Here is a 12,901-nt window from a genome sequence, read left to right as displayed (position 1 = left end):
CTGAGAAATTCATCGGTTCAGTGAAGTGTGTGCATGGCATAGTGCATATTATCTCGTGATTTCTCAATTCGCGCATCAATTTCATCGATTACTGGACCATGTGGGAGGCCTTTTAATTTAACAGGATACGTGATATGTATAAGCATTAACATTAATGTATCGAACGATTAAACATTGAGAATAAAAGAGAATTCAGTCGGCGCAGAAAATCATTTGCAAATCCAAGGCCAAATGTTACAAATTGCTTGATATCTCGAGTTCTATCGATTATAGTTAATAATAATTTATACTGGGCGGTTAGTGTAAATGTTGTTAACATTATTTGTCACAGCAATAGCCACTGGAATGGATATTTTAGCCGAAAATCCATTTTTGCCGAAGAATTCGCTGGATTTCGCAATTGTAACTAACCGTCGACCTTGTTTTGATCGGGGGACATCATTCCTCGAAGTCTACATAAGGAGCTCACAGATCTTCATGTACTCAGTCGTCGTCGGTCCTCCGGACTTGAAGGACCTCCGGGAACCCTGGAGCTGCCGAGCCACCTGGATCCACTGGACTTCCTGGGGACCTGGTTCTTCCTCCCCCTCCCCCCTGGAGCTGCCGAGTCACCTGGATCCACTGGACTTCCTGGGGACCTGGTTCTTCCTCCCCCTCCCCCCGGAGCTGCTGAACTTGCTGGGGACCTGGTCAGGATTTCAACCCTGGTTCTTCCGCCAGCCTCTCGCCCCTCTGGCCTGGGTTCGTTTATTCGCTTGGTGCTGATGAAATTTTGGGGTTCGGTAAGTTATTTAAAATTTTATTGTTTTGCGAATGTCAAATCTGATTCCTATTTCCATGCATACTTTCGAGAATTTTGCGCGAGTCGTTCTATTTTGTGTATTTCTTCGATGGGTTTGCATGATTTATTTTATTTCATGCATTTCTTCGATGGGTTTAAATGATTTATTTCATTTTCGTGAATTTCTTCGATGGTTTTCTCTGATTCATTTCATCTCGTCGATGTCTTCGATGGTTTTCCCTGATTCATTTCATGTCTTCGATGGTTTTTCCTGATTTATTTCATCTCGTCGATGTCTTCGATGGTTTTCTCTGATTCATATCATCTCGTCGATGTCTTCGATGGTTTTCCCTGATTCATTTCATCTCGTCTATGTCTTCGATGGTTTTTGTGACTTCTGTCACTCTGTCATGCATCTCATCGATGGGTCTACATTCTCTGCTCTTTCCTTCAAGTACTTATCTCTGCGGTGGTTTTGCATGCTCGTGCGTGTTCTGCTGTTGGTCGAAATTATCTCGATCGTCTCCAACTCAATAAGCTTTTCCTTAATTTCTTTCCAGGTCGACCACACCGTTACTAACATATAGTAGTTGATTGTTTCAGCTTTTCAGGTTCACCGTTACTCGGGGAAACTAGTGAAAAGTGATAGTGAAAAGTGATAGTGAAAAGTGATAGTGAAAAGTGATAGTGAAAAGTGATAGTGAAAAGTGATAGTGAAAAGTGATAGTGAAAAGTGATAGTGAAAAGTGATAGTGAAAAGTGATCGTGCAAAGTGACAGTGAAAGAAGACATCTAAGGAAGCCTAGTCTAATTTATTATAGTATGAAGTATTTAAGGTCCCATGTAAAATTGCCAAGCAGTCACTAAATCATTAACTTTGTTGTTCGTTTATTGGCTCCTCTACTGTGATGAGGAGGTCGCCGCTGGTTCCGTTTTCGGGAGCAAGCGACTGAGCATGGAATCGGTATGGGTGGATCAGTTTCATCCCTTGGTGTTCTTGTCCAAAGGGAAAAGTTTCGGGCGTAGGGGGTGCACTTTTTGGTACACTGCCTGCGTAAGTCACCCGGTTCGATTACCCAATCTCCGTGTTAGACGGCTTGAGTCAGGTCAAGTGTTTGCTCCTGACGAGTCGCATCGGAGCAACAGGAATCGTCTGGGAGGCGCCGAGCGCTTTTCCCTTTCGACTTGGACAGCAGGGTGGTAGGAACTGCGCCGTCCAATACTCGTTTCACGCTTACCCTTCGCCTTTCCTTCTTTCCTGAATTTCTTTTAATCGAGCGATTGCTTGGCAATTCCCTAGATTCTATATCTAAACCGAAGGGATCGATGGAACTTTGTTTCCATCCATCTCTTTGGTTTAGTAGGCTTCATGTACAGGGAGATCGATGGAACTTTGATTCCATCTATCTCTCTACGGGTCTCCAAGCGCAGCAACCTCCTCGCGGTGAGACCTGGTAATCGGTGAGAACCGAGCCGATGGCTGCGATTGTCAAATATTCTAGTCGTATATAAGAATTTCTTTAACTTGCAATACTATGTAACTTAAAATGTTGTTCGATTGTTCCTACCGAACCCCAGAATACGAATATAGTGTTAAGATGGAAGAATAAGCGCAAGTTGGAATATTTCAGCGAGATACTGGAACTGTTGAGTTTTTCACAATTTTTAAAGTCCTCTCTGCTTCAGCATTTTATTGAAATATACAAAGTTACAATTCCTTTGCGAGGTATTCCACGTTACATCGTGAAAGCATGTCTTCCACAAATAATGTTGTTGTTTATATAAATTTGTTTTGCGTTAAATAAACCGGAATAGGACAGCAAGGTTAAAAGACGAATGTGATATCGTTTTATTTTCTTCCTCCGTTCTTTTCCGTTGAACGAAATATGTTCATAAGACGATTTTTAAATTGTTACTCTAACGGAAACATTTGTAAATCGTGGGCATTGACTCTCAAAACATAAACTAGTTTTACTCGTGCTTAATTCTAGTTCCTACCACGCGTAGCGTTACAATCTGTTTTGAGACTTCACCGGTAACGTTGCATGCGACACTAAAATGGCAAGGGGGTCCTAGGACCCCCTAAACCGGCGACACAAAAATACATTGCTTGATAGGTCTATTCTATACCTCGTCTGTGGTACTGATACGATACCACCAACTGATGCTTCGCTGCGGATGGCAAGTTACCGTCTGTAGGCAAGTTCACAGTGGCAGTTGATTAATTATCAACGCAAGATTTTTTACATTTTTCCGTGTTTACACCCGTTTAAACATTTTAACGTGATATTGTACGCAGCGATGGATTTATTAGAGCAGCAATGACTTTACAATTAGAAGTCTTATATGACTCATCACTGATCGACAGAGTAGTGAACAAAGTTGTCGGCAATAACGTGAACGATTCTCACAAGAAGGCACTTTCTTCTGTAACGCTTTCCACGTTAATTAGGAAACCGTTGCATAAAGCACATATTATTAAAAAAGTTCAATAACTCTCTGAACATTTCTGATTATATCTTACAGTTTTCTGATTAGATTGAAAAAGCTGATTATTTCAATCTCAGTTTTATTCTCATTCAATTTAAACAAACACATCTATTCTACAAAATTCACCGATATAAACTTTATTTTCGTGTTATTGCTGACAAAATTACTATATTTCTGACGTAAATGAATTTTGCAAATCATCTACAACGTTTAGTAATTACTCATAATTTTTTAGGAACTGTATAATTTTTTGTGCAAGAGGTAGTTATAAAACATTTTGCAATTACTATTTTTCAATCCAGAACTCTCACCGTGCCTCAGCTTAACTCTGACAAATTACACAAACTTTTCGCTTCGCTCAAAACTCCACTCCATTCGCTATCGCTACCGCGTTGTCAATAAGTTTCTCCAATTGTCGGTGAACGAATTCGAATTAATTGAAAAATAATGTAATCCAGATATCAACCTAGCGAGTCAAAAAATTATGACGCCGGTCGAACATCGTATACATATCCACATTCATCTTATCTCACCCCATTATGACCGCCACAAGAAACAACATTACACGTATTAACTGCACATAAAGAAACTTAAAAACGAAATGACTCGTTCACTTCACTAAAACATCCTCCCCGCAGTTTGTAAGCTTCCATTGGGGCACCTATTCAACGCCTGAAGTTTGTTTTCGCATCACAGGTCTCCGAGAACTTCTGAACAACACAAGCTACACGCGCCGAGTAAACAAAGTTCTCCATATCAGTTCATTGTTCCGCAGTAGCCAGTAGCCAGCCGTCAGAGAAAGCGATCACATTACAGACCCACAAATCGTCCTGCGACACTGCCATCTTTTATTTTGTCATCACGCTGCAGGGCTTCGAGAATCGCAGCGAGACGAATCGATATTTATCGCGCGTATCGTATCGAAGTTTCCAGCTGTTTGGGTCGCGGGATCGGGAGAAATCGGTGGCTCGGTGGTCTTGGGATCGCGCATCCCCGTCGTCGAATTGTTTCCCGTTTCTCTTCGCAGAGTTTCTCGCGAAACTCGCGGAAACGAGCGCGCCTGGCGAACGAATCGCGAGCGAGCGTACGCGCGAACGTCGGAGACGGGACGGTGTGCCGAAATGCTTAATTAACGCGAGTGGAGCCTCGGTGGCTGTTCGGCGCGTCGACCAATCGCGCGGCCGCGAGTGACCGGAGGCCCCGCCCACCGTGGGAGCCCCGTTGCCCTTTTCCTCGTGACTACCGGCCACAGTACGTACGCGATCGTCCACGGAGTGTCATCTCGTTCGCGTCCGGCCTCGTCCTCCCGAGACGAGTCTTCTTGTATTCGTCGTACGGCGCGTCGCGACGTTCGACACCTTTCGGCCCTTCCCCCCCTACCCCCCTACCCCCCCTGAGACGTTTCGCAACGCACGTTCGTAACGCTCGTGCGGATTCCCGGTCCGCGTTGCTGCTCTACCGCATTTCGATCCGCTCGAAAAGCGCGCCACCGCTCGTAGATCTCGTGCGACGAACAGAAAAGAAGAAGTGCTCGGTCGGGGCGAAAGATCGAATGTACTTCTCTCGTTAACGTTCCGCGTACCGTCGCGAGGCCAGTGACAACACGTCCGTCGCGGAGAACATGTAAGAGGGAAGAACACGCTCGACCGAAAGCACGAAAAACGAAATAGAGAGAGCCGCCGCCTCGCGGGGTACCATCGAGCGACAGCGATCGAATCGAATCCACGGGCAACGTTCGATCTCGATCTGTCAGCCTCGGGAACAAAACCGTCGATGCGAGTCCTCGATCGATAATCGACGTTCATAAGAATGCGTGGCTGAAGGCGGCACCGGCAGGCATCAACCTCGTCCTTTATTTTTTTCGTTTCGCCCGAGCAACGAGAGAACGATCCGGCGGGAAAAAAAGTCAGCGAGCCAATCTACACCCGACGCGAAGATGCGGCCCGTCGTCACGACCTTCCTGCTCGTACCGTTGCTGCTCGTCGCGTGGCAAAACGGCGCGCAGGCCAACTGGTGGTGAGTTTGTACAACACGATTGTTTATACCTCAGGCCCGGCTTAGATAACATCTCTGTCTCTGCGCGTCTCTTTGAGAGGCCGTGGATCTTCCCCCCTAGCTCGCATTATTTCCACGGAGGGGCGGCCCTTGTGTGTCGCGAATAATTTATATAGGCCGCAGTACCACTGTCGCGTCACTGCCAAGGACTGTTTTCCTTTCTTACCTCGGTCGTCTCGAAGAGCGGCGCTGAATGTCCTCGCAGTCAACGGGAAGACACCTCTGACGACACCTTTTGTCACGCGGAGATACTGTATATTACCCCATAGTATTGCTCTCGGAAAGCTATTGGAGCTACATGTGCCTTCGACTTGTTACGCTGGGTGAACTGTTCGCGATAGTTTTCAGCGTGGAAACTTTGTTCTCACTCTCATTTTCACATCCGTCGTATCGTGCAGGGTGCTTTCGTTATCGGTACACTAAGTTTTCTTGCTGTAGATTTAGAACAAGGAAGGTGACTAATTTTCGTTAAATAGCAAACTATAGTTTCAGTTGTATCGTACCGAAAGCGTAAGATCAGAAATAATATGGAATTGGATAATATATGTGTGATACTTAACGGGACTAAGGTTCCAATGTAGCTCTAAAACAGTTTCCCCGTTTTTCTGACACAGGCTGAATCTTTTGTGATCACTTTTATCACGTCCAGTGTTGCCGGACCAATTCAATTTCGTTTGTTGCGAATAGCATAAGCACATAACCTATTTTTATACATGGTGCCGCGTTCTGAATTCTACATTCTACATTCTTACGCAAGAATATCATTTATTTCTTGAGCAGTAAAAGTTTATTCGTTCTTAGGTACTTATCTATAGAAAATTGCGTCCAACGGATATTCGCAATCTGTTATTCAGTAATTTATTTGCGCGGCTTGGGCGAGAGCGGTGCGAAGGAGGCGGGGAGAGAGTTCGCGAAGTCGGTAGCGTGTTCCACAAAGCCGACCGCGAAGATAAACGCCCGTCCCGATCGGTGAAACGAGTGAGACATTAATTCGCGGTAGCTGGTGATCGGGAACACCGTTCGAGTGGCTGGTAATCTCGCGATCTACATTTGTTGGATCAGAATGCCCGCTCGCGCGGAACTCGACTTTCAATGCGGCACCGGCCGTTTCCTCCGTTGCGGCGAACTTGTCGAACCGCTGATTGGCATCCCTGTACACTCGGCTAAAAAATATCGCTCCAGCTGCCGCAAACAAGTGGCGAAAAGTGGCCCAACTTCGTACGGTTAGCAGCATTCGCTTCGAGGGCACTTCTACGATTATTCGCGAATGTGGGGTTAGGGCAGCGCCATTTTCACGAAATATCGCGGTAATGTTCTCGAAATGGGTGCCATCTGTGCGAAGTGGACAGGTTTCATATTTTTTAACAGAGTGTACCCGCCATTTCTGTGGCCCGTCGAATTTACGAGCGCGACGCCGCAACGGTCGAAAGAATTCTGAAAAGTCAATTACGCTCGCGCGTACACCGCCATAACCTCTGTTTCGAGTGGCGTACGCTGGGGATAATATTCTAGCCAAATAATGGATGCTTGTTGTACAATAGACTATTTCAAATTTCTGCTGCAGTGTCTTTTATTTACCGAGCTTTATCGAAATACTTTTTGACAGCAGTTCAGTATCGACGTGACTCTTTGAGTACTTTGAACCTGGCTTAAAGTATAGAGTATTAACCAGTGACGCATCACCGTTATTGAACAAAATTGCTTCGAAGTAGTCGATTCAATTTGATTTCTTCTGCGAACGGTAGACCCCGAGGCAAGTAATAAAAGTTTCCTTTTCTCAGGATCCATGATTTGCAAAAGAATCAAATTCGATCCGGCAACTTCGTCTGATGAGTCGACGTAACGACCAACATTCCAGAACTTCTTCAGACCTACGTGTCCACCTGTTAAGCCAGCATTATCCTCGTACACTGTTTTAACCCCGGTTTTCTCCAAAAAGCGTTCCTCCAGATCGTCGCCTTTGCTTATTAGCACCACCAAAGAGGTTTGACGTTAGGCGAGGATCCAGAGGAGCTCTTCCAGTGACGTCACCGCTATACGCAAGGTAGACAGCCAATAGGAATACTGAACCACTGAGATCAGTAACGAATAGTCTACGTGTAGTACAGTCGGTTCACTCGGTTCTAACCTCTCCAACACATGCGGGCCGCGCTTCACACGGTTGGTATTTGTTTGGAGGGCATTTCTACAATATATCGTGAATATGGCTTGCAGCAAAGCCACGCCATAGACAATATTCGCCAAACGATTGCCAACCGAGTGAACTCGTCGTGCATACGTGTTACATTTGCCAGGATCGAATGAGCTGACTGTACACATCTACGTACACCGTGGTTCTATCGTAACCATCGCGGTCAGCGTTTACGAAACCCGGCATATTACTTCGACGAACGGTTTTTTCTCCGAGCTGGGCAGCCCTGTTTCGTATGATTAACGTGCCCAAGCGTACGATGGTAGCTCGCGAGTGTATCTGGCCAGATGTATTTTGCAAGATCGCGGAGAGAGATGTCGGAACCGCCGCAAAAAAAAATACCGTATCCGCGAAAGTCCCGTGTAACCGATCGAGAGCCGGCTGTGAGACGCGAGTTTGATACGGCCGCCTTATAAGATTATGCGGCGTTTTTACGAGGGCGCTACAGGCACCCGCGGCGTAAGCGTTTATTTTAGCATTTGAAATACGCCATCGCGAAGCGCGGGCCCGTTGATACGAGCGTAAACCGACGATCACGTTTCCGTACATAGAAAGGCGGACGGTCTATCGCGCCTGGGAGGACGATGACGAAACCCCTCGCCTCGAAGGACAATTTTCTACAGATCGTTTCACCTATTGTTCGTAGATACTGTCCCGATGCCCGTTTTCGCTCCTTTGTCGCGATTCATTTGGCGGCGCGTCCGCGTCGGCCCGCGCGTCGCTGCCTATCGATATTGTCGCGCAGGTTAGGTCGCTTCTCCATCCAATTCCTCGGAGTTTACTTCCAGGAAACTGAAAGCTGCATACTGTCACTTAAAAATTCCAACGCGATTACGCTTCAGTTTAAGATATTAAATTGTCTATCGCGTTCCATATTTGGAGACAGAAACTCAGCCGTAGTTTCTTGCACGTACAGTCAGCTCATTCAATTGTGGCTGCTCGAGCACAAATGCAACGGCGGTTAGTGGCGGCAGGTCACGTAGTAGACAGTCGTTTTATGAACGTTTCTATAATATTTAGGGAATTTGGTCAGAGCGAGGCCGCGCATTGGCTTCTATCTAGACCATATTCACGAAATATTGTAGAAGGCTTCTCGAAAGAAATATCAACCGTGTGAAGTGCTGCACAATTTCTGTTGAAGCGACCGGAATCGAACGAGCTGACTGTACAGCTGTGTTTCTCTGAGCGTCCCGCTATTAAGAATTTCCCAATTAGCGTTGCTAATTCAGTAGACGCGTAGGCATGCACGTTTCAAGAGATCGATACTTCGGAATGAGAATTAAATTTTCCTACTATTAACCCTCAAATGGATGCGGGGTCCATTCGGACCCATCGTACACATCAGCCTGCAGGCCTTAGTTATTCTTGGTATTAGTTCTTGAAAAAGTAGGTACTTCTTGAAAAAAATATTTAAATTTATTTCGTCTAGGGTATAAGTAAAATTATGGGTCAAAATTACTCGCCGCTCAAGCAGGGTTGCCAACCGTACTATAATATATAGTATTGTACTATATTTTTCTCTGGCGTACTATATGCTATTAGAAAAAGATATAGTACGTAAAAATACTATATTTCTGATATATCGATAAAATTCTACAACTTTCACTTATTTTTTTATTCTATGGAACTTTTTTATTCTATGGTAACATCAAAACTGTAATTTGCGAGTTTTAACTTTAATCTTTCGAACTTGACTTAAAAAAGATGTTGTCGATGATCTGTTTGTCAAAATTTATATAAAATAATTTCATGCTTTCTCTCTATTCCCACCACTTCAGCTTTTACAAAGAGGATCTTTTCCATATTGAACATGAGAAATGAGCTGTTCATATATGTTACATTGGAGTTTCAGCGCACTCAAATTTTTCACATACTTGTTAAAGACAGTAAATTGCAAATTGACAAAAAGATATGCCTCTAAAAACTATAATGTCGTTATTTTAATGTAATTCTATTTGTATCACTGTCCTCTAAAAACTACTGTGTATATTTTCTCACAATGTACTATATTTTGTATCACAGTTGGCTGTAAAGTACTATATTTTTTTTGCGAAAAAAAGTTGGCAACCCTAGTTTCAAGGGTGAATAATTATTTTGAGAAATATCTTCGATGAAACCTGACGTTCGAAATTGGATCGTTGATTAGGGTTGAACCTCCACCGTTCATTTCCACGAGTACTAGCAACTACCATTTCCCGAAATTTAGCAATAACTTTTTCTCGCAAATCCCTAAACATGCGCGCGCGCGCGCGAGTAATAGCGAGAACGTAAAATTGGCCGGTTTAAAGTTGCCCTTATAGACGAAGAATCCCCTTCGATCGGACAGGCGAGCGGCATGCACGATCGGGGAAGCCCCGATGATAGCGATGATACGCGCTCCGGTGTCGACGCGCCCCTGCAGGGCACGCTCTTAAAAACGGGAAGGCCGGGGCGCGTTGACGTCCTACGGTCAAGCACACGATTCCACTCCGTAGAGCAGATTTTATTTCCGACAAACTGGTTCCCCGGGCGATTAATCGGCCCCACCGGCCTGGGGCCACAGCCTTCCGGTATATATACGCTCGCTTCTTCGCCTCCGTCGCTTTATCTCGCTCTCACGGGCGGCGTACACGCGACGCGCGAACCGCGAGCGCTTAATAATTCACGTTAAGTCGCGCCTGTTAGCCTTGCTCAACGGACAAATCGTCGTTGGGTTTCTTGCTCGACTGAGCCCTCCCCCCCCCTTCGTCGCCCTTTTGCTCGTCGTTCCACCTTCAGGCGATATCTCAAAGCGAGTCCTCTTTTAATGGGCTTATCGGCCGCGCGTTTTGGCGCTATTCAAACCGCCGACGGTCACTTTTCTGTCGGGCACATTGTGCGAACGAAATGAAACGTCGCTACCGCTTATTCATACGTTTAGCATGCCTGTCACTCGGTTAACGAACGTTTTACTGGTGCGCGGATCGAGTATCTTCGGATTACATTAAAAGATCAAAGACGGGAGGGAGTAGCATTGAAAAGTGGACGAAGGGACGCTGGAAAATCGAATCTCGATGACGATCAGTTTCGAATTTACATACGATCTTCAAATCCATAGTCTTATCTCTCGAGAATGAACGTTAATGAGAACAGAGAGCGGAGACAACCCCAAGGAACTGGCACGGATACTCGATCGGCCGATAACCACTGTCGTATTAGCAGAATGTGACTTGGACGTCAGAGCGGCCGGTAAAGCGTAAAGATTCCGCGTCTGGCGGCCGGCAACGCCGATATGCATTTCCACCGGAGCGATCGCTCGAGAGACAGGGCGTTTTTACAATGCCGCGGCGCTTGTATACTGTTACACATGGCCTGTGCCGGCGCGCGTACGCAGGACGTAACGGTACGGCGAAAAGAGACGCCGAGGGTCATTAAAACAAACCAGTTCGATGCTAAAGAGCCTCTTCTAAATCCGCGGCGCGTGAAGTTGCCGCGTTCCCCGGTAAACGATACATCGGTGCGCGGGATATATATCGGACCTGTCCTTTCAGCCGTCACGATCACCATAAACGGCCGGGACGAGAGAGAGACAGAGAGCGGCGCGTCGTAAAGCGTCGCGCGCGACCTCTTCTCTCGCGCGAGCTTTTAGTGCAGGAACAAAGCGGGGGAGGCGCGATAAGACGGGACGTGGACAGACACCGTGGCCTCGGGGGCAAAGATTTAATAAAAAGGCCACGTTTATTGCCCAGACCGGCGTGTATAGCTGTCCCCTTCGCGGCTCGACGCGCGCTATTGGCGTTGCACACGCGCGATCTCTTTACGACGAGCGATTAAAATTCGTATTAACAGGCGGAACGAGAGTGGCTGGGCGACCTTACTGTCCATTTCGCCGGTTAACACGCGCGCGCGCGCGCGGCCGATCCGAGCCGTGCGTTGATCCTTCTCCACGAGGTCGACGCTTTATTTCGCGAGCTTTCAGCCCCCGGCTAATACGCTTCCCATGCTTTGACCGTCATAAGTTCGTCGATGCTCGAGGCGGGGAGAGTGGGGGAGAGGCTCTTTAGGTTTAACGCACGGTCGTAACTCGAGCAAACGGGCTACCTTTCTATGGATCCGATCGACATCAGGCGCTGCACCGAGAGCGAGGGGGAGCGTGGTTGTCGGATGGCGGGGCGGGAGGCAGGGAGAGGTTTACGAACGAGGCCCGCTCTTACGTCGACGAATTGCCTCGCAACGCGCCGATGCCCGGAGCCTTGTCAAACCCCAAAGTGCGCGTTCTTAAGAGATTCAATGGCAGGATAAAGTCGAGCGACCCCACGCGTTACGTATCGGTAGTTTGTCGCGGCGTACGATCGCTTTATAGAGCGGCCCGTCGGTGTAGGAACCGTGGCCCCGTATTTCCGTGCGTGCCATTTGTCCCTCTGGCCCAGTGTCGTAACATATCTCCCCTTTCCGAGATCCGCTCGCGTAAAAACCGCCGCGATACATGGATGAGCTCCTCGACTCGTAAAAACAGAGTATCGCCGATAACAGGTTCGCCTGTAAAGAGTCCTCTGCCCTTGGAACGAGCGTAATAGAAGTGGCTGCGCGATGGCCGTCTGGAGGATATAACAGCATGCGAGGTTAGATGCTCCTTTCTGTTTCTTTTTTCGCTGATAGACTTTGGAAGATAAAGTTGTTGACGCTGGTCGGTTTAGTTAATGCGAGGTAAACGTTCTGATAGCTTCTCGAACATTCTATCGCTGTTCTTTTTTAACACTTGGAATGTTTAGTTGCGGTGTTTAGTTACGACAGAGAGTGAGTTTCCAGTAACTATTAACGGTATTGAACCTTGCAGCGGTCCTCATTAATACCCTGTATAAAAGTGGCAGGTATAGCCGCTTGGCCGCTGCGAGTACCGCACGGCCCGAGCGACCAGTCGAGCCGGCGTGATTTCACGCAGCGTTACATTCAATTAATTTTCATTTGGCCAATTTTAAAACATCCACTTTTTTCAAAACATGTCCATACAGAGGAAAAACAGGACTTTATCCTCCTATTTTTTCAAAATTTTTAAAAAGGTGCTTTCAACTCTAAAATTCCATTTGTTTAGAACAATTACTAAATAAATGGTCAAATATTCGTTTTTATTAAGTGAAATAATTTTTATTAGGTACACTTATATCTGCACTGTAAGCACCCAAAAGGTCATTTTTATCAGTTTATTAGTCCAACAGTTATAATTTTTGGAAAAACAGTAAACACTATATTTCAAAGAGCTGTAACATCCATAATTTTTGACATTTCGAAAAATCCTTCGAGATATGTTTATATACCCCTAAAGACTGCAACATATCCAAGTTGCGCCAAAATCCGAAATGTTACTCCGAGAAGATTCCGACTTCGCGTGGAATGACCCAGGTGGGACTTGGCGGATAGTTCCATGC

The 12,901-nt window shown here is 46.2% G+C and overlaps 2 protein-coding genes across 2 annotated transcripts in view; one reads left to right on the top strand and one right to left on the bottom strand.

Moving 5' to 3' along the window:
• Positions 1 to 12,901, bottom strand: part of Parvin (beta-parvin) — a 411,519-nt gene that overhangs the window by 81,644 nt on the left and 316,974 nt on the right. The window lies entirely within an intron of this gene.
• LOC143377333 (protein Wnt-4) overlaps positions 4,268 to 12,901 on the top strand; it is a 117,413-nt gene continuing 108,779 nt past the window's right edge. The window contains exon 1 of the mRNA XM_076828490.1: positions 4,268 to 5,287. Coding sequence (XP_076684605.1) covers positions 5,208 to 5,287 — 80 coding nt within the window. The 5' untranslated portion in view covers positions 4,268 to 5,207. The remainder of the gene's footprint in view (positions 5,288 to 12,901) is intronic.

Source organism: Andrena cerasifolii, chromosome 1 (assembly GCF_050908995.1).
Source record: "Andrena cerasifolii isolate SP2316 chromosome 1, iyAndCera1_principal, whole genome shotgun sequence".
Taxonomy (NCBI): Eukaryota; Metazoa; Arthropoda; class Insecta; order Hymenoptera; family Andrenidae; genus Andrena; species Andrena cerasifolii.
Note: the sequence above shows the minus strand (reverse complement) of the source record. Positions and strands in the feature narration are given on the sequence as shown.